Source organism: Haemorhous mexicanus, chromosome 5, assembly GCF_027477595.1.
Source record: "Haemorhous mexicanus isolate bHaeMex1 chromosome 5, bHaeMex1.pri, whole genome shotgun sequence".
Lineage (NCBI taxonomy): Eukaryota > Metazoa > Chordata > Aves > Passeriformes > Fringillidae > Haemorhous > Haemorhous mexicanus.
The window spans coordinates 14,184,130-14,211,594 of NC_082345.1; the positions used below are offsets into that span (position 1 = coordinate 14,184,130).

Genomic DNA, 27,465 nt, shown 5'->3' on the forward strand with positions numbered 1-27,465 from the left:
TCCACAGCAGCAGCAGATACACTCATCTAGGGCAGCTCTCTGGTGCGCTCCATACTGTTGCCTTACCACTCTAACACAATGAAACTTTTTAACTTTTTGCCTAATTTAAACCATCTCACCCTTGCTGAGTTTTACAAGAGCTTGCATCCATCCTTCACACTCCCTTGAACAGGGATACTCTCAAGCTGCCATTGGCCCATCACAAGCTACAGAAGGCTTTTGGTTAATATCAGCACATCAAAAGCAAGATGAGTTAGCAGGGAGGAATGAAAAAAAAGGTCGTTTCACTGGAAGCTTTGCTGCTCCCAGCAAGTCCATGTAGCAGCATGGAGAATGGTACTGGAAACAATCCTGACTATTACAAAGCCAAGTGAAAGGCAACTTTTCTCACCCCAGGAAGAAGTGTATCATATTCTGCCTGCTGCACCAGCCCTGAGATCTCTCCAGGTTTGTCTGGTGAGGAACTCAGGGCAGATGTGAAATCCTCTACTTTTTCACAAATGTTATTAAGCTCCTTGGGATGGGTGGCTACCTGCCTGACCTCAGGAGAGCTCCTAAATGAAAGTTTAGGCAGGAGTGGGTTAGTGCTGTCCAAGCATGTGTCAGACTTTTTACAGCTACTGGCAGAGAGGAAAGTGCTGGAAACCAGCAACACAGCTTAGAAGGGTCAGTGCAAGACTGGTGCAAATTTATCTTCTGACACAGCCAGAAAGTCATGTAAGAATATAATTAAAGGCAATAACTTTTATAGTTCTCTTTGGTTAGGGCAAGGCCTGGCAGCTTCCTGAGTGGTCTCATCTCAGAAGTTCACACTGCTATGTTCAAAGCAACCTATGCTACCAACAACAATGATCTCTGAAAATACTCACAAGCCAAACTGCAAGATAGAAATATCAGGAGAGATGGCTTGAGGCCACATAAAACACTTTCATCAACTGAACAAAATTGAATCAAACAGCTCAGAAGTATGGCAGTTTCCAAGTTCTCCCTGAAGTCTCTCTTCAACAGGAGCACTGGGTCTTCTCCACACTTGGACTGGCAATCACTGGCCTGGAGTCAAGACTGAAGCTGTTTGGAGGGTTCTCCCCATGAAGCTGTAAGGTATTTCGTGCTATCAGCTCCTTAGCCATTAATGTGAACACCTCTTCTATGTTTTGAGCTTCCTTTGCTGATGTTTCCAGCACAGCTAAGAGCCCGTGCTTCTCTGCCAGGGTGCAGGCATCTTCAAAGAGCACTTGGCGCTTGTCCAGCGAATCCGATTTGTTCCCTTAAAAGAAGGCAGAGAGGCACTTCAACCACTTAGTCTTTCAAAAATTTATTCTTAAATGCGATGCAGGAATTCAGTTTTGTTAAACAATAGATTTATGTTAGCAGTAAGAGTTACTGGATAGAACAAGATGTGAGAACATCAGAGCCACACATATAGACTGTGGTTTAAAATTAAAATTGCAGCAAATCATATGATAGCAAAAGAAATTAAATCCAAGAAAAAGCTAAAAACCTGTGTTCATCTGATTACTTACTGCAGGTAAAAGATTATTTGGAAGCAACTGTTGGTCCTGTTCCCTAGCAGTTTTAAATATTAAGTAGCCTTTAAGTTGAATATTTTTTAAAAAAAAATCTTTTTAGGGTGATGTAAAAAGAAAGACAAGAATTCAGATCAGCTACCTTAATGCCTAAAATATATACTTGTTTCTGCATGTATAGATTAAACTTTTACTTGCAGCACTTTAGTCAAAATCCATCATGAAACACCTCAGACAAAACATCTTTGTATATTTAGGCAGTTGCAGCACATGTGGATTAATCAGTTCTAGTACCTGGCTGAAGTCTACATTTGTAGTTTCAAGACAACCCTTAATCAAATTAATATCTTGAACATATATAAATTAACTACCCTCCCATAAAGTCCCTTTAGGTATTTCTAAAAGAAAAAACAAACAAACAAACAAACAAAACCAACCTACCCCACAAAAGAAAAAAACCAACAAACAAACCACCAAAAAAAACCAGAAAAAAACCCAGCTTGAGGGTTTGCCATTTGCCTTCTTAAGAAGAACCCACCCACCTTTTCCTCCTTCAGTTCCAGATAGGAAAGTTAGGTTTCCTAACCTCAGCTTCCTGCTAGAAAGGTGTATAACGTGACTAAGTGTAATTAAATGTACAATGATTTCTGCCAATGTAAGTAAAGCAAACAGCACCAGCTTTGGAAGAAAGCACCAAGCTGGATCCTTAACAAAAGCTTCACTTTTTACTAATTTCAGAACTTCTGTCTCTAAAAAAACCCCAACAACCACCGCCATCCCCCACCACACAGAGATATGTCTCTTTCTTTAGATTCATGACAGAAATTAGAAAAAACCCTCCAAAGTGCAGTGATTTACACCTCCCCTGCCCCCAGTTCCAAGTGCTGCATTAGAAGGAGGTCAGAATTTATCGTTTGCTTCTTCAGAGGAAGGACAGGAGAAATCTCTGCAGCACAAGCACGGAGGGTGCAGGGAGCAGAGGCAGCAGCTCAGGGGCCCTGCCTGGGGCTCAGCGCTGCCCTAGCCCCGGCTGCTGAGCTGCTCTCAGCACACTGCAACAGGCTCAGCCACGCCATTGGAATTAAAGACAAGAAAGGCGTTTCACTGCACCAGTGTTCTCGTTTGCAGCTTCTTCCCTGGGGGAAGGAAGAGCAATAATAACCATGAAACCCAAGGGAAAGGAACCGCGGCTTCCTACCAGCTCCATTCCCAGCAATTCCCAGCCACTGCTTTCCTCCAAGAGGCAGTTTCCTGAGCGCTAGTGGAATGCAAGCAGGCTACTCCCCATCTATTGTCTTACCTGCTCAGAGTCCCATTACAGAGCAATGCGCATGCAGATCAAGAGAGCAGAGAGGAAAGATGAGAACCAGGAGTCTGTGCATCCCCCTTCACCTTGAATTATTGAGCTGCTACATTCCCGTGCAGCAGGAGTACAGGGTCAGGCTTGCTGGAGTTCTAACCTCAACAAGGTGGTCCCTGCCTCCAGCCTGGCAGCAAAGCTTGCTGTGTTATTCCAACAGGAAAAGAACAACTGAAAAAGGGTTTTGCTGTCTGCAATGTGTTCGGTCCTGTGAGGACCAGGCTATGACTTTCCTCATTTTTTAAGCTTAAATTGAATTGACACACTTGGTGATCTATTTTAATTAGAACTGAATTATTCCGTAATGCATAGTGTATAGATGCTTCAAGTAGTGGTAGGAAACAAGGGAGGTTTTATATTCATATTAAAAATCTACATATCACAATATTTAAAACTAAAATCCTACCAATTAACATCATGACCAAGTTTGCAGCACCATACTTTTCAATTTCATGAATCCAGTGAGGAATGGATTCAAATGTGGACCGCCTAGTAAGGTCATAGGCAAGGATGGCCCCATGGGCACTCCTGTAATAAGACTGGGTTATTGTCCGGAAGCGCTCTTGACCAGCTGTGTCCCACACTTGGATCTGCAAGAGAAAGGACAGAAGTTGTAAAGACCCCCGAACACCACTTTCCTAGGTGCTTGCCCTCAGCATTTGAAGCCCTGTGTCCAGAAGGCAGCCAGACCTGTCCCAGCTCACTCTACTACACCAGCATGGCTTTGCCCTCCCTAGATCCAAAAAGCCATTTACAAGCCTGTAGAGTCCATCTACACCGACCAAAGAGAAAGCTCCAAGTGTAAACCCAGCTTTGCAAAGAAGCCAAGAAACCCATTTTCAACAACTGTAGTAAAAGACATAGAACATTACAGCCTTTTAAGAAGAAGAGCAAAGAACCCTAATACAGGGCTGGGCAGAGCAAACCTATATATAAAAGCCAGGCATCCTGACTTAGATCTGCACACAGAGGGAAGTTCTAGCTGACAGTTTCTTCTAGTATTTGTCTTGGAAGTCTTCTTCCCTCAAATTAAGCACACGTCTAAGTGGAGCCTTTGCAAACTTTGGGGGTTTTCCCTCCTTGGCGTCCCAGCTCAAACCCCCACATCTCTGGAGGGAAGAGACATCTCCAAACTATAGCCATCTTCCAAAGAACTCCCTGCAGGCAAAGCACAAGCCCTCTCCTCAAGCAGATGCCGAGAAGTCACGAGAGCAAGTATGTACCCAAATTAGGGTGACTGCTTCCCCCGAACATCTTCCTGAGAGAAAGCTCCCCTGGGAAACACCCCTGGTTAGAAAGGCAGCCAGCTTTTGCCGGCTGCCTTCGACAGGGCCAAGCAGGAGGTGCCGTGCGTCCCGCCGCTTCCTGGAACCTGCACGGGAAGGACGGCACGGCCAAGGCGCTGCTCGCCAGGAGCCTCGGGCTCGCTCCCGCCACCGACCTTTACTTTCTTGCCGTCGATGTCCATCGAGCGCACGGTGAAGTCGACGCCGATGGTGTTCTGCTGCTTCTCGTTGAACTGCCCTGTCTTGAAGCGGTGCACCACGCACGTCTTCCCGACGTTGGAGTCGCCGATCAGAATGATCTTGAAGAGGTAATCGAAGGCATCGTCCGCGCCGGAACTGGGGAACGGCATCGCGGCTGCCGGGCGGGCCTGCGGCCAGGCGGGGGAGAGGAGGAGCCGCAGGCCCGAGGAAGGAGCCCGGTGCCAGGCGCTCACCTGCCGGCGCTGCTCTGCCGGGACAGGTAGCGCCGCTCTGTGCCGCCCTGCCGTGGGGCCGGTGGGAACTGTAGTCCGCCCCCTCCCTTCCCTTCTCTTCCCTGCTCCGCCGCCCCGCCCCGGGCTCGGCCGGGCCGCACAGGGGCTGGGCCGCTCGCTCCCGCCCCGTGCAGGGGGCGGGCAGGGCTCCGGCGGCGGCCGCGACCGGACTACAGCTCCCGCCGGTCCGCGGGACCGCCCGGAAGAGCCGCCTCCTCCCGCCGACTTCCTCCGGGCGCGCTGGGCGCCGCGCACGGTACGCGGGGCCGGGCGCGGGACGCGGGGCTGGGCGGCTCCCCGGGGCGTGAGGCGGCGGCGGTGGCGGCGGAGCCCTGCCCTGCGCTGCCCTGCCCGCTCGGCTCCGCTCCCCGCCCCGCCGAGGACGTGGCCACAGCGCCCGGAGGGAGCCGCGTCCTCCTCCTCACCCCCTGCTCGGGCTGGGCTGGGCTGGGCTGGGCTGCCGTGCCCGGGGCGGGAGCGCGGCCCGGGCCTCCCCGGCAGCCCGGAGCGCTCTCGGAGCATTCGGGTGCTCGGGGCAGCCTCTGTCCTTCCTCCCGCAGAGCATCCGGCGGGGCATCCGCGGTGACAGACGATCTGCTTGTGCTGCCTGCCGAGGGCCCTGGGTGGGTTTGCGGTTGTGCCGTTCTTCTTCTGTCTCTTTGGAAAAATGGCATAGGTATGGGGGGGGGGGGGGGGCTGTTGGTTTGGGTTTTGATGGGGTTTTATTTGTTTTTTTTTTAAATTATTATTATTTTGAAGAAAAAATCCTTTCGTTTGTTTTGAACTTTGGAATGTTAAGGCTGCACTTTCCTGCCGGCTTTGGAGGGCAGTAAGGTAGCATTAAGGGTGTTTATTTTGAACTTAAGGTGTCTTATTTTGCGTTTAAGTGAAAGGATAAGGCAGAACACCGAGGAGAGCTTAACAAATAAGGGTGGAAGCCTATCAAAAGCTTACTCAGAATACCGGCTGGCTGTAGGTAAATAGTGCTAAATAGTTCAATGAGGCAGTCTAACACTCTAAAAGCACTCCTCTTCCTTTCTTAAAAGCATGTGCTTCACTGCTTTGAGTTCTGTGGGTCATCCTGCTGCCAAGCTTTTGCTCTTCCTCCACCACAAAGTTACTGTGGTGTTCTCACAATAATTAGAAGACTAACTTTAAAGAAAAAAAACTGGTTTACAGACTTTTCTAGCTTAAGAAGAATGCCAGTTTTGACTATAGAAAGGGCAGGATGAAGATAGAGGGAAAACAAAATCTTTCATGGTTATCTCTACGCTGCGAAAGTGTCCTGTGCCAGAAGGCCTTCTAGAAAGAAGACCTGAGATTGGGAAGCTCTGAGGAACAGATTGTTTCAATAGCAAATGCTGTTTAAAAAAAATCAGGTGACTTTAGGGTCAAACCAGGTCTTAGCTTTAAAAGGACTCATTATCTTGGACAAATAAGATCTACGTTTGCATATGTTGACATGAAGCTAGTAGTAAATCTTGTGCTTTGGGCTGCAAACTGATTACTCAAGGAAGGAACTTTTCCCCACAGTGTTGCACAACTGGCAGTGTTTTGCTTTCCTGGAGACAGCTCTATTATCTGCCTGGTGGGAGGGGAGGGAGCGCCAAGGAACCTCTTGTGTTTGACCAGCAGACCGTGTGGCTCACAGGCCTGTAGGACCGTGGAGCTGGGAAACTAGAGTGCCTTGGCTTCTCTTCTTGTGCAGCTAGTGTGGGGGCACTGTGGGGTACTTGTGTGGTGCTGAGTCTTCATTCACTTTTGCTGAGAAATGGTCTGGGACCTCAAATTAAGGTAGTATCAAGACTGCTTGCAAAGTTGCCTCTGCAGGGCTAGTCTGGCCTTCCCAGAGCTCCAGTTGTAGGCACTTTTTCCCTCTGTGTGAACCCAAGCAGTCTAGACACGTGTCCCTACAAGGAGGTGCTGTGTGCCAGCTGGAGCAGTGGCAGTGTGGCTCAAGAGCTCCTGGGCTGGTGGAGCGGTGTCAGGTCTTGTACAGACTCACTGCATTTGCCCTGGGTGAGAATGGAGGTGTTCAGGCGTGGTGTAGGTTAAATGTGACTCTGGTGTCTCAAAGCTGTCATAGCTGGGTCTCTGTTACTCAGAGGATCTCCATGCCACACTCTGTTTTTGGAGGTCAGATGTGATGTCAGTTTCCACAGTGGTTCACATATCCAGCAGTAGCTGGATATTGCTGTTGGTCAGGCATGTGTCACCACTGAGAGAACAGGGAAGGGAGACTGCCTACAGTGGAAGGTGTCTTGATGAAAGCTTTAAAATAAGGAATAGAAAGTCTGTGTGAAATAAAGAGTTTTCAGCAGCAGAAATTTGGATGAGAGACTGTCTGGGCAATGATTTCTACTTTCTCCAGGAAAGGTTATGAAGCTGAACTTGAAAAGACTTCTGTTAGATGTGCAAATAATTACAAACAGCACCTGTGGATACAAAAGGACTCAAAGACATTATATTCTGTCTTATTTCAGTGCTGATCCTTTGGGGGAATGGGATGGTGCTTTAGTTTACCTTTCCTCAGCTCTCAGAATGTTTGTGGAGTTGGCATGTCTTCTGAAATGTGTGGAGAGAGATTCATCCCCTCACTGCCCAGTGGGGCTGTTTCCCAAAACCTGTTAGCAAACATCATCCCTTGGCCATGCCAGCACAGCTGGGGCATTGGAGTGGTGTGACATGGAGCAGCATGAGGAAACTGTGTCTGTGATGGCCTTCCCTCAGTACTGATAGTTTCTGGTTGTCTTCAGGTTGAGGCAGGTGTCACCCATGTCCTTTAGGGATAGGAAGGTGTGATGACTTGTGTGCTGTACTAATGAGTTAGGGACTGATGGAGCTGTAATATCCTTTCCTGTTTATTCTCAAGCTGTCAGGCTTGAGAATAAACAGGAAAGGATTCCAGCTGTTGGATTTCAGCACTGTCCTCACAGCTACTTCCCTTCTTCCATCTATGCAGGTCCACTCTTGGGCATATTCCTTCAATAACATCTTAATGAGGCAGTCAGATCCCAAACCCTTCTCCAGCTATAGCCAAATGCTGCTCTTGTGGCTTCATCACCTGTCTGTGTCCAGCCAGGTAGCAGCAGAAAGCTCTTATTTATGGTCGTTCTGTAGTGCACCATGTGTGTAAATGGTGCACAATGGTCTGTAATGGGAGAATGCTGGAAATTGGTAGATCCAGGGGGTGTTCCTTTGGTCCTGGGCACTGAAGAGGCACCTACTTGGAGAGAACCAAAAAAGAAGTGCCATGAGGGTACTGGGAGAATGGGAATAACAAGACACCTTAAGCCATAGAAGTTACTGAGGAATGTACAAGTGACGAATGGGTAGTGGTGTGGAGCAAGTTGGAAAGGCATGGCATGGAGTTGTTCCATCTGGATTCAAGCTGTTTGGGGAACAGAGCTGTAATTCATACTTGTGTTTTAATTCAAATTGGTTTTCTCTTCTCCTCCCTTCCCATCTTCTTCTGTTTAAGGGAGAAGAAGAATGACTTAATCACCATCCAACCCTCGTGGCAAGGCAGGAGCAGGGCTAGGGCTGCCAGGAACATGGCTGTGCCTGGAGGCTTACGGAGGCAGCCTGCCAACAGAGGCCTTGTGTCCCACTGCACCCACCATCATATTGTTGTGTTCCTGCTGACCTTCTTCAGGTAGGCTGAGTGTACCTCTGCTCAGAGATTTGTATTTCCACCCTTTCTCCAGAGGAGATTGGGCCAACCTGTGTCTGTGTGTTTCCTGGCAGTTATTCCCTGCTCCATGCCTCCAGAAAGACATTCAGTAATGTCAAAGTCAGCATTTCCAGACAATGGACTCCCTCCTGCCAAAACAGCACGGCCCCCGAGCTCCGGCCGTATGAGGTAAGGACACAAGGGAGAAGGGAGTGCTAGGAAAGGTGGGCAGCTGCCAGTGGGCTGAGCTTGTGGAGCTGAAGAAGCCCCTTTAGGTGTTCCTCACTTCTCAGAATGTGAGTGGAAGCTTCAGGTGCTGGCATTGTAGTTCTGTGGATCACCAGGTGATGCTGAAAGCTTCCCTAATGGTGCCCAGAGAGAAACTTCTCAAGAAGCTGCAGTGTTTCAATGGAAAGGGGAGCCCAGAAGAGTCTGCAGTAGGCAGTAGCATGGAGGAGGGGGAAGAGGGACTCTTCCTCTGAAGGGTTGGAGGCAATAAACCAAAGCAGTTAATGGGCTTACAGAGTCCTGTGAAATCCTGGCTGTGCTTTCTCTGCAGCAGTTGCTGCTGCCACCCTCTTAAAAGGAAAGCCAAACTAGGAGAGAAGAGAGCTGTCTGACTGTGCTAGCTGTTATCCTCAATTGATGGTGAAGAATGACATTTGATCTTGCCTCTGAAAGGCCTGGTTTCCATCCTGAACATCCAGTACCCCTTGTCTGTAAAATCCTGGTTTCAGTTAAAGCAGTGGGAGTTTTGGCGGTGCTTGCTTGGAGGAAAGGAAGTTCTAAACTGCTTGGTTCTCACAAATGGGAAGGCAAGAGCTACGTCCTGGTTCCTATCATGGGGTTTTTAGGGCTTTTGGGGTTTTTTTGTAGTGCTTTGTCCTGATGCTTTTGAGAAGTGGAAGAAATCTCACATCGAAAGCTTGGCCACAGGCCATGAGATCTATTAGGGCTGGGAGTTCCAAGTTAGCTGCTGGAGCATTGCCTGTGTTAGAAATCATTGGTTAGTTGAATATTTGACAGAAGGAATAGAAGGATGATAAATGCTGACTTCTTGTGATAAGTGAAAACAGTACATTTGGCTTGTAATGTGTTCAGGATTTTATAGTATGGCCAAAAGGAGTGAGCACCTCAGAGATGCTAAAATGAAATGCAAGGTGTTTATATTTAGTTCTTTAACTAGCATTCAAACAACTAGTATATTTTGGAAGCTGTTTTGATTTTTTTAAATATATAGATGGTTTGGTGTTGCTGGATGTTGAGATGCATGTGTCTGATCAATAAAAATGGTCAAACTGATCCTTTAGTTACCAATTTTTGTTACATCTGTTAAACTAAGTGGATGTATGTCTGTACAGGATGTTCTCCTGGAGAGGTAGAATCAAGCTGAAGCTGATGATATTTGAGTTAGGCACATCTGTAGGTCAGGCTTGTGCTGGGTTTGTTTTCTAATGGAGACATGGTGGGAAGGGAAGAAAACTTTGTTCTGATTATCTTCATTAATTCTTCAAATTATCCTCAAAGCTTGCTGGGTTTTTTTTTTATCTGATGTCACTAATCTTTCTTTGGGGACAAGTGAGACTTTTTCTCTTTTTTTGATCATACTGAAACTAAAGTGAAACTCAGAGCAAGCACAAAACCCAACAACATTAGTGATGACTGGAGTTTGTTGTAAATAGTTTCCAGCCAGTCTATTTCTTTCCCTTGTTGCTTTTGTGTTCTTTCTTTTCTGTTTGTTTTCTGTCATTTCTTATTTTGGCTGCTGCCACAAATACTTTAAGGGAATTATTCATTTAGTGAAGACAGCAAGAGAAGTACAGAGGAGATGCTGCACATAAAACAGAATATGCCTTTATTGTATTATTCATTAAAATGCTCATCAGTGTTTCAGAGTAAGAAGCTGTCTAACAGTTGCATGCTTGTTAGAAGTAGAGTTTGTTTTGCCTCTCATTTGTCTTGATCCAGGTGAAAGGAGCATTTCTCACTTCTGGTTTGTTAGCTTGCATTTTAGAAGTGAAGCAGAGTGTCAGTGGACATTTTCTGCCCAAAGATAATGCCAGAATTGTTAATGATTTGATAACTAAAGTGTTGGAGAAATGGGAGGTTGCTTGGGCCAGATGCTGTTCTGCTTTGGAGCTGGGGTTTCCATTGAAAAAAAGTAGAATGAGCTGTGCCTCTCCCCACTTACCTGTCAAAATTTTCCCTCTGTAGCTCTGGAACAGCAGCCATTTATTTCCAAGTGCAGAAGAAGCAACTCTCTTCCTGGGAACATTGGACACCATCTTTTTGTTTTCCTATGCTGTGGTGAGTAAAACTAACCTCAACCTTTGGTTGACTCTTGTTGGGAAGATCACACCCACAATAAAAAGCTTAGATCAGAGACAAACCTCTTTCAGTTTCTGTTAGTTCTGCCCATGCCTGTCAGTCATGTGAAGATGCTTGTTAACAAACACAAGGGAAATACTATCACTTCAGAATTTCTTACAGCCCTGTCACTGGGGAGGACTAGTTCTGTCTCTCCAAGAGTTCTCAGCTGAATTCTTTTAAACAAGAAATGAAATGAGCAGCTACAAGCAGGGTTTCTGTGGTGGCAGGAGAAGTGGTTAGAATCAAACTGTATGTTGATGTAACAGCAGTGTTTGGATTAGTATGGCCTTTCTATGTGGTTTTAATTCTTACAGCTGTAAGGTGCAAATCCTCTGGCTTTGTTTAATGCTGTGGTTTGTTCTCAGGGTCTCTTTGTCAGCGGCATAGTTGGGGACCGCCTGAATTTACGCTGGGTTTTGTCTTTTGGCATGTGTTCCTCTGCTCTGGTGGTAAGTTGGAACATAGTAGTGGGATTTAAAAATCTGCTTTAGAGTTTCTGGGTAGGGTTTTGCTGTAGGGGAGAAGAGGCTGTGTTTCTGTGTGAATCTGCTCATGAGCTGTAGCTGTACCTCAGTGGCTCATAGCCTGCAGGTCTGGCTTGGTGCTGGGTGCATGTACTGCACTATCTAAAGCATGGAGCATAGATGACTCTCCCCTTCCTGAAATGTCTAGCTCTGGACACTGTGTCAGAAGGAAATTCCTGAGTTTGAGACACTGTCTAGAGACTTGATGAACAGCTTTTGTTCAAGACTAGTGTATTTGGGCTTTCGGGGAGTGTTTTGTAGTATAACTTAATCTCTTAAACCGTGTATGTTGTTATCAAGGCTTTTGCTTCCAAACACAATCTTTACTCTGTTCTTTAAAGGACATCCTAACAATACCAGGCACTCATTTACTTATTTTATATAATTGCCGGGAGGGTATGTGTCAAAAAAGAATGTCTGCTTAAAACAAAAGATGTTTTGTGTTCAAGTTCAAGCCAGTTCAGATAAGTGTAAATCAGTTTTATCTCGTGGTTTTCTGGTTATTAAAGTAGTGGTAAAATGTGTGGAGTGTGTTTGTTTTACCAGTGGCTACAAACCCCACTGTGGCCTGTTGGGCTCTGCAGACACATGACTGCAAGTGTGCATCAAGCACCCTGTGCCACAGTGTGTGTTTATTTTGGGTTAGAGCACTTGGTAATTTGAGAGCTGGCTGTAGTATTTGTGTTAAGTTTGGTGAAGATACATGACCCGTGAGGGCTCTGTGTTTGCAGAGAGCCTCACGGATTAGCATGTCAGTACAAGAGCAGATCAAGAGGCTGCTGTATTTTTAGTGTTGGCATTGAAGCTATTTGTGTCTTCCTTCTCTTCTCCTGTTATTACTGTGCTGTTTGGGGAGGCAAAAGTCTTTCGGAGAGGAAGTGCCATGACAGCACGTTTGTCTGGAGTCAGAGCTGTGCTGGCTCAGCAGAGGGTGCTGTGAGCCCTGTGCTGTGTCTCAAACAACGCCAGCCTGGCCTCTGCCCTGGCCCCTACACAGCTCCCTGATAGCTTGTTCCTCTTTTTAGGACCCCACTCCTGCTTCTCTTTCAGCAGTAGCCTCAGGGTGTCTTCTCTGTTTTCCCCCTGCTCTCCTCTAGGTGTTCTCCTTTGGCACACTCACAGAATGGTTGCATTTCTACAACAAGTGGTTCTACTGCTGTCTCTGGGTTGTGAATGGCTTGCTGCAGTCCACTGGCTGGCCCTGTGTGGTTGCTGTCATGGGAAATTGGTTTGGAAAAGCTGGGTAAGTTGAGTTTTCTTCAGTGACTCACTTATCTGACATGCTGAGTAACAGATTGAGCTGAAATCCTCCAACCAGAAAGGCCAACTGTTAGATCATAATTAAAATTAGGTAGGATGAAATATGCCTTGTTACATTCTCTCTCTCTCTTTCACTTTTTTGTGGAGCCACAGAACAGCCTGGTGTGAACACAGCTGTATGTGTTAAAAGCAAAGGTTCAAACTTCAAAAATCTCGTAGTGTAGAGTGACTGAATTTTAATTTTCATACCACTGAAAAACCTGTTTCTGTCAGCAATAGAGAGAGCTAATGATAACTGAGTCATCCTAGGCTCTACTCTCACTTTGGGGTGTTGCAGATGAGCTCTAGTCATAGTTTGTAACCTTGTTGCCAGCTCACTCTCCTTTAACAGAGATGTTTCAGGGTTCCTGGCTTGTCTGTTTTGCACCTCCAAGTTGTTATGTGTTTTGTTTTCTTTGAGCCCCTTTGAAATGGAAGGGAAAATGGTGTAACTTCATTCATAAGTTAAAGTTCACTTGCATGTTTTGGTTTTGTCTTGTTCTTAATGTCATCTGTCCTTGCATTTTCTGCTTCAAATTTTTTTTTCCCTTCTACAGGAGAGGTTTTGTCTTTGGACTCTGGAGTGCCTGTGCATCTGTGGGAAATATCCTTGGGGCATTCCTTGCCTCCTGCGTTCTCAAGTATGGCTATGAGGTAGGTATTGCTGCCTGGCTTCTAGCTACACCTGCATGTCTGAATGGGACACTGGTTTTTTATCCCATCTTTGAGAAATAACAGCCTCATGTATCCAGTTTCATCTTCCTAAATTCTGTGGAGGCAGAATAGAAGAGCTCTTCCTTTCCTGACTCTTCCAAGCTGGGAGAAATGAGCCCGAGACTCCTCTGTAAAAGGGACTGATGTTATTAAGGAGCTCTAGTGTCACATTATACCTTCTTCTGGTTTGGGTGGCTTCAAGTGCTCTTCAGAGTCATCCATCACAGGTTCTGAGTTGACTGGAGTCCGTGGAGCCGGAAGGGCATGGAGGCATAGCTGCTGTGGCTGGCAAGAGGCCAGGCTGTGTGGCAGTGGACAACTGAGCATAGGGAATGGGAGGGACCCAGCACATCTCATAGCATGGGGCCTCTGAGGACAGGCTGGCAGAGCTGAGCTGCCAGCTCTGGACATGAGAGGGCTTAGAGCACCAAGAGCAACCTTCCAAAGCCTGGGAGAAGTTTGCTGAGAAATCAGAGCCAGACTCTTTCCAGGACTGCACTTTGAGAGAGCAAAAAAGCGGTGGGTGTAAAGTGAAGCAGGGGTGGTTCTATTGGATGTTTGGAAAACCATTTTCCTATGATGTATGTTAAGCACTGGAGCAAGGGGACAGACCCTGGAGGATCTGTCTTTGGAGGATTTCAGGAATCTGATTGATCAAGGCTCTGAGCATCCTTGTGTGAATTTGGTGCTTGACTCTTCTTTGAGCAGTCCCTTCCAATAGAGCTGGATCTCTGGTTGTGTTGGCTCAGCTCCTTCCTCACTGCTGTCACCTCAGTACAGATAAGCCTAGATAGGACCCAGTCTGTTCAGGAGATGCAGAGATCACTTGTTTCCAGGTGTCATGGATGCAGTCTGGGTTGTTGTAGCTGGGTTTGCTCTCTCATGAGGTTGGAATGTAAAGAAGCCCTCATTAGAGAGGGAGGTGTATGTGACTGAAAGTTCTTTAAAAAAGAATGTTTTATTTATTTCTGCTCAGTATGCTTTCCTGGTGACGGCCTCAGTGCAGTTTGCTGGAGGAGTCATTGTGTTCTTCGGGCTCCTGACGTCGCCGAAGGAAGTGGGTGAGTGGAAGAGCTGTGCTATTTCAGTCCCTTCATGGAGAGCAGATCTGCAGCTTCCCATGGAGTACTACTCATTCTGACAGCATTTATCCTCAGGCCTCTTATCAAATGGTGCTGCACCTTAGTGCATTTAATGGAGCAAATGCTTTACTTGCCAAGATCACACTAAATGCTACCATGTGTCACGTGAATAGGGTCAGGATGTTTTTTAAAGCAAAATAAAACAGCCTGGCTCTAACATCTCCACTAGCATATGCCTAATTATCCTAATTATCTGTTTTTCTTCACGTGAAACATCAGTATTTGTTAAAGAAACAGCAGGCAAACTGATAACTGGCTATTGTAGGAGAAAACTATGGCAAGCCTTAAGTGTGCAGTGGGAAGGGAAAGTAGCTTTGGTCTGCAGGTCTCCCACAGCCAGATAAATAACTCTTGGGTTGGACGTGTTTCTTCTCTGAGAAGGTGGTAGGCAAGTCAGAGTGCAGCAGGGAAACAAAAGAACTTTGGTGCTTTGACAGGGCTGTGGAGGAGGTTTTTCAGGTGCCTGCAAAGGCTGTAAAGTTGGGAGCTCTAAAGCTGCCATAAAGTGTGCTCGTAAGAGTGCTGTGCATCCCAGGAAGCACAATGCAGTTCCCAGGCCTTCCATTCCAGCAGAGGCATTAACAGGCAGCAGGTGTCTGAGTCTCAGCCTCCGCGCTCCAGGGAGGTGGCACCCAGGGCCAGGGCTGAGGATACAACCCCTCAATAAGGGGGGAAGTGCACTAATTTGTTGTGTCTTCCAACTAATGGCCAGACACTCAGAGCAGACAAAGCCAACGCCAGGATCACACAGTGCTTTCAAGAGCCCTAGAAGACAAAGGGTAGAAACTGGCGGCACTGCAGAACACCATCTAGAAGCCAAAGGAGGATGGAGGTATGGGAGAGCAAGGGAACTGCTGGAAGGTAGAATTGCTTAAAAGAAGTGAGCATAGCTTTAGAGTGGGGAGAGGGTGAACAGGCCTTGGTCTCTTTTTCCTGTTGCTTATTCCTTGTAAAACTTAGGCCTGCCTGAGCTTGGAGCAGATGAAGATGAAGCCAGTGTCGAAGAAGATGCCAACAGACCCCTAATGGGCAATGATGATGTAGATGATGATGACCAGAATTACTCCATTCAAGCAACTGACAATGACAACCAGCCCAAGGCCATTGGCTTTTTCCAGGCTTGTTGCCTTCCTGGTGTAATACTGGTGAGGACACAGATTCTTTAGTAAGAGCTGAATTAACTGTTGAACATAAAGCTGTCTTTTTGTGTTGTCAGGATTTGTACACATCATTGTTAATATGCTGACCATATGTTGTAGTGGTTGGTGTCTGATGTCTCATGCTGTTAAAATGTTGGGGTTGGATCTGCTATCCTTGTGTACATGGATGATGCTGTCTGGATGTGTGGTGTGTGTTGCTCTTCCCATCCTGCTTGATGAAATGCATGTAATGAGCTAGTGCAGCAGAGATCCTGCCCTTCCTGCAGGATCAGGAAGGGCAGTGAATTTGCAAGGGAGGCCATGGCCAAAGGTGGCTGTAGGATGCTTCCTTGGTAAGGTAGATGCCTGCCCTGAGGAGTGGGGTTTTCGCTCCTAACTGAGCATCAAACAGAGCTCTGTGGCACTGACTCTGAGATTTGGAGGTTTTAGTTATTTTAAAGCAGAAAGCTGGCCTGAAAAGCCTGAGTCAGCATGATGTAACATCTGGCAAAGTGTGCAAGGTTTTTTATGAGCAACAGGAAACAAGGTCTGGTGATGCAGTTCCCACATATCCTTGTCCTGTCCCTAGAAAACTTGTGCTTCTGGATCAGCAGTATTGCCCAATTCATATTCAGCTGAGAAGTTAACCTGTCATTAAAAAACAATGTTAACCTTCTGCAGCTGGACACACATTCTGTGTGCCCCTGAATACTAGAACCAGTATAAGAAAGGGGGCAGAGTGGCTGCTCAGCAGAGCAGTGGAAACTGCCTGGATTTACCATGGAGCAGAACTACTGAGTGGGCAGTGTTGTCAGGTACCCTTAATGAGCAAGGCAGTTGGGTGTTGTGATTAAGGCAACAGAAAATCTGGAAGGGGTGGGTGCATTGTCAGTGTGTTGAGTGCAGGACAACCACAGTCCTGTTGTTAAGGCTGTAGTTGAGGGATGGCAAAAGAAAGCAAACCCATCTTGAGTTCTTTCCTACTCTGGATAAATGCCTCACAGAAAATGTTAGTGATGGTGTCTGCCTCAGTTGATGTGTGACTTTTTTCACTGGCCTGAGCAAAAGGAGATGGCAGCACCTGAGGTTGCTTGCTTTGAACTTTGGGTTTTGGGAACACGTTCCACACCCTAATCCAGCAACCCGAGCACCTCTGAGCTGGAGTTTATCTGATGTCAGCTGAGTGCCCTAGCCAAACAGAGCTACCATGTCAGATTGGTGAGAGACCAAATACTGAGAGAATCTCCAAAGCCTTGTCAAGATTCTACAAAGAATTTATTTGACATATTTTTTCTGTAGCTCCTCTCATCTCCTGCTGAGTGATACAGTGGAAGAGTTTTAGTACAGACAGCTTTCCCCTGAGCCTCTAGGAATTCAATGTTTAATCACTCAGACAATCTGGTAGACAGTTTCTTAGTGTGTTGTAATAAATATCACTTTGTACAGTGCACTTTTCACACCCAGAAGCAGGAGAACCCTACCAAACATCCCCTTGTCTTCCATGTATGGTGGACATTAGTTTGTGTACTGTAAGAGTGAAAAAGCATTAATAATACAGCTTAGAAGTCTGTACCTATTAAAATAATATAAATTCAAAAGAGACGATTTTGTGGAATTTAATATATAAAAAGATCTGCTTTTTGAAATTCAAAGTCAGGTGTCCATATGCACAGAATCTCAAAGGCTGTGCTTTAACATCTTCATCCTTGTTTGCCTTTACCAGTGGGTTCCTTGAATTGCTGTCTTTACTGAAGTAGGGTGACCTGTCCCTCTGCATGCTGGGCCAGCAGTCTCTGAGAACTAATCTCTGCCAACACATGAAGGCTCTGTAGGAGGAGATCTGCTAGCTAAGGACAAATTGAGCCCAGCAACCAAAAGAAAGTTGTCTCAGCTGTTGGGTTTGGAAGCCTGTGCTCAGCTTTGGCCAAACCTTTCATCCCATGTCCTGGAATACCTGCCTGGGGATTATGTGTGAAGCTTTCTCTTTTGGTGCTGTAAGCAGATGAGCCTTCTGAGCAGCACAAGATAGCACAGAGCAACCACTTCACATAACTTTTCTCAGCATGATGCACAAATGACTAAATCTCAAGCTTGTTTCATGTCACGTGGCTGGCTTCCTTCTCTTCAGAAGGTGAATTAAATTTTCTTCCTTTTTTGAAGCCTAATGTAATTTCCTTTCAAGATTACACTGAAAGTGCATTAACCCATTGGATTCAGTGATAAAAAAAATAACCTTCTTGACAATGATTTTTGTATTCCTGGGTTCCCTTTGATGTTCAGCATTAAACTTTCATGATGCTGCCTTCTTACATGAAATTGGGAAGTGCTTTCCCCTGAAAGCTTTAGCTGGATCCAGTGCTTTATGGAAATAAGCAGAAATGCTGTTTGCATTTTTCAAGTGCTAACTGCTTGCTGGCCCTCTCTTTGTTCCAGTACTCCTTGGCCTATGCCTGCTTGAAGCTGGTGAATTACTCTTTCTTCTTCTGGCTGCCCTTCTACCTCAGCAGCAACTTTGGATGGAAAGAAGCAGAAGCTGACCAGCTCTCAATCTGGTATGATGTGGGAGGAATCATAGGTGAGTGAGCAGGGGAGTGGCACCTTGCAGCTGCCTCCCTAGTGTTTGAGAATGAAAGACAATGAATGCAGCCAGAGCAGTTGTGTTCAGTGGGATCTAGCTGGTCACTTAATGTGGGAAAAGTCTAGGTTTGTTTGTGGCTGCTTGGCTTATTTTTTTTCCTTAAACACAAAGTATATGACCCCCTAAAGAGTTAACATATAACTGAAGGGCATTGCCATACCCTTGAAAATTACCCCTTTACTGACTAGGACTTGTAGAAAAGTTCTGTGTACAAAATGGGGCCCCTGCTTGCTACTTCCTTTCTGACAGGTACAGATTGAGATCTGGCCTTGGTGGGTTCGGTACTGTCCTGTCTGTCCTGTGTTTCTAAGGACAGACTCATTGAAGATCTCAGGAGAGCAGGCACCAACTGGGTTATGTTCAGAAATTAAACCTAATTGCTTTTATTTCTGCTGGCTGCAAAACCTGACCTGGTTCCTCCAGAATCAAGAGTATATTCTGTATATGTGTTTAAACTTCCACTGTCCTGTGCTCAGGTTCTAGCTTTATTCCCTTGTCCTATAGCTTTCCTATAATAGACATCCTTGTTGGGATCCATTCAGGGTCTGGTTTTGCCTCTGTGGCATTTTCTGCACTAGGCTTTCTCAGCATTTCTGGCTTTTACCAGCTGAGCAGTTCCTGCAGAGGTACCAATGGTACACAAGGTGATTTTTTTTTGACCTTTGGTATTTGTTACATTCAGTTGCACCTGCCCTAAGTAGGTGAGAAAGCAGAGAGTGTGAGGCCCCTGTGTGATAATGTTTTCCCTGTGAGAAAGAGCTGCCTTTTCTTGTACTTTCAGTTAAAGGAGCCAGCCACAGCATTCAGCTTGCTTAATCCAGGGTTGTGGTGGTCCTAGAGCTGTGGTGGTCCTGTAGGGGAAGAGAAAGGAAAGTAGGAGCATTGGCTAGTGGCATGCCAGAAAAACAAGAAGCAATACATTCCCAGTAAAGCAGTATGAGTAGTTTTCTCTGCTTTATCTGAGACTTAAATTTACTGTTGTCTCTGTGTCTGGGGCAGTAGGGGCAGGAGGCTTAGCTCTCAGGATTTAGAGGGAATGTGGATTGATGAGTAGACCACTGCACTCAGTGGAATGAGCTTTGTTCATGGTATCAGCATCCTGAGCCTGACAGTGAGACTTCTTTTTTAACAGGTGGGACTATCCAGGGCTTGATTTCTGATGTGCTGCAGAAGAGAGCCCCTGTGCTAGCAGTGAGCCTGCTCTTTGCTGTGGGCTCTCTCTTTGGATACAGCCGTGAGTACTCGTGTGCTGCACAGGGATAAGAGGCTCATTCAGTACCTCCTGGAGAGAACCAGAGCACAGCCTGTTCTCATTATGTTTTCTGGTCTTCAAACTGCTTCTGGATCAGAATGGGGCCTTTTGGTCTATTTTGCTCAAGTGTGGCACTGCACAGAAAAAAATCTGTTCTCTAGTTAACTGGGTGGAAATGAATTCTCTGAGTGGCTGGATTTCCCTGTAGTGGTGAGTTATGGTACTGATGCTTCTGGTACTGATCCTTCTCCAGTTTCAGTGAGATTTTTGACATTGTCATTGTGTCAACACCATAACTGGCAGAGTAGGAAGTCTCAGGTGCATCCCTATACTATGAGGAAAGAGAATCTGTGGACAGATCTCTGCTCAAGTATATATTCACTACTCAGAGGCTGGAGAAGCTCTTAGACTTCACTACTTAGGCTTCTGCAAATGCTGAAATTGGAGAGTTTCTGCCTCTTTTGTGATAGATATAGTTCTTGGTGTCTGTTTTTTGAAAGAAATCTTGGGAAAACAGAGTATGAGGAGACAGGAAGATGTAATTTCTGTGAAACATCCAAGAAGCACTTCTAGGGGTGACAGGTTTGTGTTTTCAGACAATGTCCTGTGGTACAGAGTGATTTAACTCACTGGGATTTGATTTCACTTCTCTGTGTGTTCCTCCAAAATGGGATGGTGGTCCAGACAGACTTTTATAGAGCACTTTGAAATCTGTGGGCAGAAATTTCTGCCTGATCTGGAAATGAACAGTGGCTTTTGGAAGCATGCAGGCTTACTCAGATGGTCTTGAAGTAAGGTCAATAAGTTATTATCATTGAATAGCATTGATTTGGTTTGGTGGAGTTCTTGTAGGCTCTTGTATTAATTCATTGCTTTAAAAAGTGAATTGGAAATAAACATGAAATTATTGCTGATTAAGTTTGTGACTAGGTAGCAGAACAGCCAGAGCCCCAGGTGCCTTGTACTTAGTTCAAAATGTACTACTGTCCAGGCAGATACAGAAGCCTCAAGTGATCCAAAGTTCTTGCAGTGTGGTAATTCAGCTTCCATCAGCCAAACCAGGAAACCTTAATGTGCCCATACTGTGTTCCACACAGGAGTGATAACGGCCTGAGAATATATGCAGAGGATGCACCTTGCCTTGTGCAGTAACTCACCATGTGTGGGCCCTGAGGGGAAGGGAGTGAGGAATTCAGGTGATGCCTGGAAGTGAGATACCAGGGAAAACTGTCTGAAAGGCACTGAGGGGCTGTAGTGGAAAACTAGCAGCATGTACACATGCTGCTGGAAAGGCAAGGGGAACCTGTAGGTGTTCAGACATGGCTTTGTAAGGAAGAATTAGCATTTTGGAAAATGTAGGAAGAGTGGAAGGGTTGATTCAAGTGTTGAATACTTTGGGATGAGAGATTTTGAGCTGAGTCTGACTTCCCCAGAGAGATAAATGAAGGATTCTCTTACTATTCAAGTTTTATTTACACTCACCTGGTCTTTCTCTTGCAGGTTCCCCAAACAACAAACCTATCAATGCTGTGATCATGGCAATTACAGGTAACTTCTCAAAATCCACTGTTACACTGGTAGACATCTAAATTCATTGCAGAACAATCAGTAACACCAGCCAGGTGGTGATAAGGTGTTTGTATGTGCTGCCATCTCTGCTGGTTTTGCAGAAAGAGTGAAACTGGGCCCCAGTTTCTGTTACCTTTGGAAAACAGCTGTAGGAAAACTGCCTTACAGAGGGAGGTATAGAATACAGACCGTATAGAATCATGGCCTGGAGCTGAGGGGATCTGTCTTGGCTCAGTGTGGTGGAGGTGGATTTATGCCAAAATACCTAGCAGTGATCTGGTATCTTAGGAAGTGGGGATATGGCAGAGTCATGAGCTGCAGCTCAAACTTGAGGGTGTTTGTCAGAATCCAAAATACCCTGTGTGCTGTGAGAGGTCACAAGTTTTTTGTGCTGCCACACATACTGTGCTGTGTTATGGAATTAGGCCTGCATGAATAGAGCCTTTCTTTCCAAACACTCTTATTTCAGAACTCTCTGTCCTGTTGTTGCAGAAATTTTTTTTTTTTTGCCTTCCATATCTTCCATGAAGCCCTGGAGACTGAGGCTCTGGCATGGGCATCCATGATAATTAAAATGTTCTTGTTAGCTATTTCTGTGTGACTACTCCAGATATTCAAGGTGTTCCATGACTCTGTGTTTCAGGTACCCCTCTTCCTGCAGTTTGTCACTGAGCACTGTCCCTAGACTTAATTCTGTCCTGAGCTTTCATGGTAGAAAATCTGTGTTTTGATGGTGTTTTGTTGAGAATCTATGTATTTGTTTTGCACCAAGGCTATTTTCCTGTCACTTTCAGGATTTTTCATCGGAGGCCCTTCTAACATGATCAGTTCTGCAATTTCTGCTGACCTGGGGCGTCAGGATCTGGTGAAAGGCAGCAGCGAGGCTCTGGCAACAGTCACAGGAATTGTGGATGGAACAGGCAGTATTGGTGCTGCTGTGGGCCAGGTGAGGCTGCCAAGGAAAAGAGAGGACTGGAGAAGGAGGAAAAGTGTTGTGGTTACAGATGTTAGTGCATTCCTCAATCTGAATTTTTGTTGAGGGAGAAAGAGAGGGTTGGGAGTTTTTTAAAAATAATTACTTTGGAATCAACCAAGGGAAACCTGTCTGTTTCAACAAAGTTTCCTGTGGAAACAGTATAATTAAGAACTAAACTAAGTATTCACAGTGCTAATGTTAAGGCACTTTGGTAATTCAAGTGAATTTTACAGACTTTCATATCCTGAACTTCAAAAAGCTTTGCATAGTGTGAAAAAAAAAATTTTGAAGTTTGGGGTTTGTTTTTTTTTATTTTGTTTTGAGGTGATAGGCAAACCTTCTCTTACAGAAACATGTATCTCTATAACTGAGAAGAATTAGAATACCTATTATGAATGTTACAGTGTTTATGAAGTGATGTAAAATTTGCTCTTATTTGTGCTCTCTCTTTTTTTCTGTGGATGTCTTTTACACCTTGTAAACCCAGCCCCACTTGCTCCAGTAGTCCTTACAGTCTGAGGAGTGGAGTGTTGCAGAGGAGGAAGCTGACAGTGTGCCCACTGGGGGTGTTTTCTTCTCGAATACAAGTGTTAGCTACGTGAAAGAACACAGTGGGGCTTCGGGGAGAATTTAGTAGAGAGATTGGAGCCAGTGTTTCTCCAGGCATCCTCCAGTGGTGGTAAAATACCAAGGATGCAGGCAAGGCTTGCGAGTTTCATTTCTAGAAAGAGCTTTGGGTTTGTGCTTGCCACTGATTGCCTGATAAATACAATCATTCAGTTGCTGTTTTGTAGGATAGATGCTGCTTATCTCCTCTGAACATGGAAAATTACAAGTGCTTTGAGGACAAATATCAGTGCACTGTTACACTCAGTGTTCTTCTGGCATCATCTCAGTGTTTTTGTCTTCCCACACACATACCACCCAAACTTACATCATCATAAAAAGTGGGTCTTTGCTTCTGAGAGATTCCACCTGCCTCCCCTTCCAACACTGCATTTATTCCAGCAGAGACAACCATGACATCATTCCGGGGGTGTGTGAGTGACAGCAAATGCACAATGAGCACGTTGGAGATTCAGATCCTGCTCTGATATGCCCAGGGGTGAAGAAGGAGGCCCTTGTGCAGCATCTGAGTATAAATCTGCTAATAAGAGATAGGTTTTCTTGTGTGGCCCAGGCTGCCCAGTTGAGCCAGGGTGCAGCTCAGAACAGAGTGTAGTCTCAAGTGTCTTGCTTAAATGAAGGGTTAAGCAGTTACTGGTAGCACAGCTCTTGTGCAACAGTCCTGTGTAATGTGTCCTATGTAATTTATAACCCATTCTAGAGCTTTTAGTTCTTCTGAGAGTACTTACATCCACTTATGTCCCAGTGTTCCGTGCAAAACCTCATATTCAGCAGAGTCAATTTGTCACCCTTTGAAACTGTAGTTCAGTTCTGCCTTTGTGCTGTTCTGAGTTACTGTAAAGCTTCAGGGTGGTATCTCTGCTTTGCTGAAACTGTCGACTTTGTACAGAAAAAGGCTGCTGTCCTGAGTCATCCCTTCTGACAGGAAAAGATCAGTTGGAAGATTTTGTGATCAGCTCTGTGTGGAGTGCCAACAGTCCACAAAGTCTAGAAAATGAAAGTGTCATGCCTGAAAACCATGTTTATCTTCCCAGTTTGAATAATATTTTTTTCCTCTTTCTGTTTAGTATCCAGTGTCTTTGATCCAGGAGAACCTGGGATGGATGTGGGTTTTCTATTTCTTCATTCTAATGGTAAGAAATCACCTTTTTAAAAAATTCTTTGTCAAAGCTCAATTTGCCATAGGATGTTTTTGTGGGAACATGAGAACTGTGACTTCTGATACCATTCTCAGAGTGGCCTGTGGTGTGGCTTTGCCTCAGGTTGTCTAAGTCAAATGAGTTCATTTTGGATCTTTTAAAGTCATGTTACCCAACAGGAACTGAGATTGTAGCAAAGACACAAAAGTACTTGCCCAAAAATACCTGTATGCATTTCCTAAAGCTCATACCACCTGACTTCCAAGGTGGGGCTTCTCCCTCCTTCCTCTCCATGATACATAGTTTCTAATATTTTCAGAGAGCTGAAGTTTGTTAGGTTTTGAAGATTAGTGCAAAGAGTGGTGAGGGTATTGAAACTAAACTGAAAATGCCTTGGCTCTGTTTTGCTGCTGAGGCAGAGAGCTGTTGAGGCCCTGATGTCTTCAGCGTCACCACAGTGGTGAACACTGCACAGTTTACTTGGTCTTCTCTGCTGGAAGTGCTGGGAGATGTCTTTGTATCTGTGCTGACAAGGGAGAAGGCCACTTTGGTAACCAGCAGAGGTGGTGAGGAGCAAGGTCACTGAGGAGCTGGAGAGCTCATCTTTATGAAAAGGTGATCATGACAGCTGAAATTGTATGAGCTTTCCTGCAAGCTCAGCCCTTCCTCTGCTGTGCCACTCTGTCATTGCTCCTCTAAGCCTGTGTCTTCCTGGGATGGCCTTGGATGCACACTGGAGCAGGGGGGGACTGCAGCTCTGGTTGCTCTCTGCTCATTGTCCTGGATTTGCTTCTTTCCACAGACAAGTTCCACAATCCTGTTCATTTCACCCTTGATAGTGAGGGAAATCAGGCTGCTGCTGCACGAGCGGCGCCTGCGGATGCTGGCAGGGTGACTTCTGCTCCCTCTGCCTGGACTGCTGTATGGAACTGACAGCTGGGACACTCATCAAAACTCTGGGAGACTTGTTTGTTACATCCTCCAGGTTTGGACTGATTCAAAAGGACTCCACGAGACTTGATTGACTTGCCTGTGGTGAGCTCAGTCGTGAAGCACCAAATACCTGTCCTGAGACCAGCTGTGTCACGGAGCTGCTGACCTAAGCCAGACAATCCAAGAGACTGATGGATTGTCCCAGCCTCCCAGACCCTTCCAGCAGTCACACCAGGGTCTTCTGTTGGGTGTCTCATTCCTATACCTTTTCTTATTTATTTCTGGATGTGCTGACCAAAGTCAGCTCTTTGAAACTGACAGTTTTCAGGAGGCTGTCTTGCAATGAATCTTGATGCTCTTTTGTGCTGGTGAAATCATACAGTGCAGTTCATGGATAGTCCTAGATTTCAGATCACCTTAGCTTTTAGAAAGGGCAAAACCAATTACTTGGGATTTATGCTGTCCAGTTGTTTAAAAACTGCTGTTGCTAAATCTCTGCAGAGAGGGACCTCTGCTATCCCCATCTATTAACTGTTACATATTCCAGTAGAGTCACATGAAGAAGTTACCTCTGTATTTGTTTTTAACATTTTTTATAATGTTACTAATCTCTGAGAAATGAGATTTCATTTTTTTAAACTATTGAAGCAGACAAATAGTGTGCAATACTTTATGTAATCTCTGAAATAAGCCTTAATAGGTCCTTTATGTCTAAAGGATCCTTGAATGGCTTCAGGGGTCAGTAATGGGACACAAACACTTTCACTACTTTGTTTATTGAACCTGACCAATACTGACCAAAATGGGTGTGAGGTGACCTTTTGAAGGAAACTGGTGTCACTGACTTCATACTCCTTGGGCAATTGCTCATCTCTAGCAAAGCAGGATCAGAATAGAATTAAAGGAATTTAAGGGACCTAGGTGCTCTCAGAGAGGGGCTGAAGTGTACTCATGGAGTAGCATTAATGAGCAACTGCTGCTGTTTCCCCTCATGCTCCTGTGGCTATGGCTGCATGGGGGACCTCAAGCTCCAAGGTCTGGAAGCTTGAGTTGTACCTTGAAGGGAAAGGTAGATGCAAGTCTGCCTGCAAGCACTAAGAACAAGTGGCTGTGCTTGCTGTGGTGGTGTTTGAGTGCTTTTCAGTACTGTGGTAAGTGAGGTGACCAACTGACAGCTCTAACATTTATTGGTGATGTTAATAGATCACTGAGTAACTTCTCAAAAAAAAATGTTTTCTGTTTATGCCTTGAGATATTCCATTGTAATAGGTCTGTGTTAACCTGCAGAACTTGTGAGCAAACACTCTGCCTAACTAGTCAGTGCCTGGATGAAGGTAGGGAGCAGCAAAAATTGGAGCTGAGAATTTGAAACTTTTTTAATGGGAACAGTTGCCTTTTCAAAATGTGCATTGATTTTATTTTATTTTTTAATTGATGAATGTCAATTTTTAGTCGTGTTGATTGTAATGAGTGGAACATCATTAGTGCCTTACGGTTTTACAGTTTTGAATGGTTGCTCGGTGATTGCTGCTTCTGTAGTTATGTCTCCATGCACAGCTTTGCTTAATGTGGAACTCAGTTGCCCCTTTTTTTTTTTTTTTTTTTTTTTTTAGTCTTTTTCTCTGGGTGTAGGTGATTGTTGCATCTTTTTGTTGACCCTCAAAGTATTTCAGTGCTTGGGAAAATGATGCCATTAAGCTGATATGGGGCCTGAGTCCTGTTCTTGACTCCTCTCATTCCCATTCCAATTTTTGCCTATATAATTAGAGCAGGAGACTGAGAATCAGTCATCCTGTTCTCAGAATTATGCCCTGGGGTTAGTGTTCACATCCCAAGCTACTCATTAGCCCCTGTACAAACAGAATGAAAACTCCCTGAAATTTAGTTCTAAAATTGATCGTGGCACCGTTTGCCCGAGCCACAGCGTCTGAGAATCTCTGGTTTCAAATTCCAACCTGGATGAACTTTTTGGCTGCCTCTCTGGGCAGCAGATAAACTTCTGATGAAAGGTGGGGTGGGAAAGGGACGTTGCTGGGGTCGAGGGGGAGGAGAAGGCCAGCCCCTGTAACAAATGGCTTCCTGTAAACAGCTCAGTCCCCTCTTGAGAAGTGTCAGCAGTGATGGAGCGCCAAGCCCAGGCTGCCCAGCCGCTGCACTGAGCACGTGGTGCTTTGAGGCCACCCCTGATTAAGGAGGTGTGTCCAGGGCCTTGGGATTGCTGCTGTGCTTGTCCTGGGTTTTCAGTTCTATGTATTTCTCCAGGGTGCTCTGAGGGTGAAAGGTTTTCAATCTGGTCATGTCTGAACTGACCTCACATGAATAAACATTCTTTGACTTGATCTGGGCTTGTTCTGTGTGCTTTATTCCACTCTTCCTGGTGTGGTTCTGCTGAGTGTCCTCCTCTTCCTCCCTTCCTCCTCCTCACAGGTCTGGCTGTAGCAGCTGCTTTCCACTCAGCTGCTGTGAAGACCTGAGCCCTGACTAATGCTGAAACCAAACCCTCATCCCAGCCTAAAGGGTGACCATCTTCCCAGGGCTGCAGTTTGGCACTCTTCCTGATCAGGCTTACAGGAAGTTTTGTGAGAGTCCCCTAACAGAGATGGTGTAACTAATGGTCCTAAAGGAACCGGACCGAATATTTGGTTTTATTAATTTATTTCTTTGTTGATCTGCATGTAGAAGTCAGGTGTTCTTCCCTTGGAATTAAATGTGCCATGTGGCTGTGGGCCCTGCTGTGCCTTCTCTCCTCATTAAACATGAATCCATGTCTTTGCTTAGCTGTGTTTAAATGGACACAGTGGGAGACTTGGTAATTGTGTTTGTGT

The 27,465-nt window shown here is 45.5% G+C and overlaps 2 protein-coding genes across 6 annotated transcripts; one reads left to right on the plus strand and one right to left on the minus strand.

The window, feature by feature from the left end:
- Positions 1-1,001: 1,001 nt before the first annotated feature.
- RAB19 (RAB19, member RAS oncogene family) lies at positions 1,002-4,029 on the minus strand. The gene is made up of 3 exons (XM_059847805.1): positions 3,949-4,029; positions 3,293-3,476; positions 1,002-1,267 (listed from the first exon to the last, which is right to left on the minus strand). Exons 1-3 carry the CDS (start codon positions 4,027-4,029, stop codon positions 1,002-1,004), a joined length of 531 nt encoding a protein of 176 aa, XP_059703788.1.
- A 283-nt stretch (positions 4,030-4,312) lies between these two features.
- On the plus strand, positions 4,313-26,979 carry SLC37A3 (solute carrier family 37 member 3). Of its 5 annotated transcripts, none has more exons than XM_059845960.1 (15): positions 4,313-4,480; positions 8,127-8,300; positions 8,393-8,507; positions 10,533-10,625; positions 11,054-11,137; positions 12,310-12,455; positions 13,069-13,165; positions 14,202-14,286; positions 15,328-15,512; positions 17,940-18,081; positions 19,277-19,378; positions 20,897-20,944; positions 21,760-21,911; positions 23,636-23,701; positions 24,510-26,979. In XM_059845960.1, exons 1-15 carry the CDS (start codon positions 4,347-4,349, stop codon positions 24,600-24,602), a joined length of 1,716 nt encoding a protein of 571 aa, XP_059701943.1. In that variant the 5' UTR covers positions 4,313-4,346; the 3' UTR covers positions 24,603-26,979. The 5 variants fall into 5 exon arrangements, with proteins under 5 accessions (XP_059701943.1, XP_059701944.1, XP_059701947.1 ...); XM_059845961.1 differs by lacking the exon at positions 24,510-26,979 and adding an exon at positions 24,127-24,420; XM_059845964.1 differs by lacking the exon at positions 4,313-4,480 and adding an exon at positions 4,771-4,901.
- The last annotated feature ends 486 nt before the right edge of the window (positions 26,980-27,465 follow it).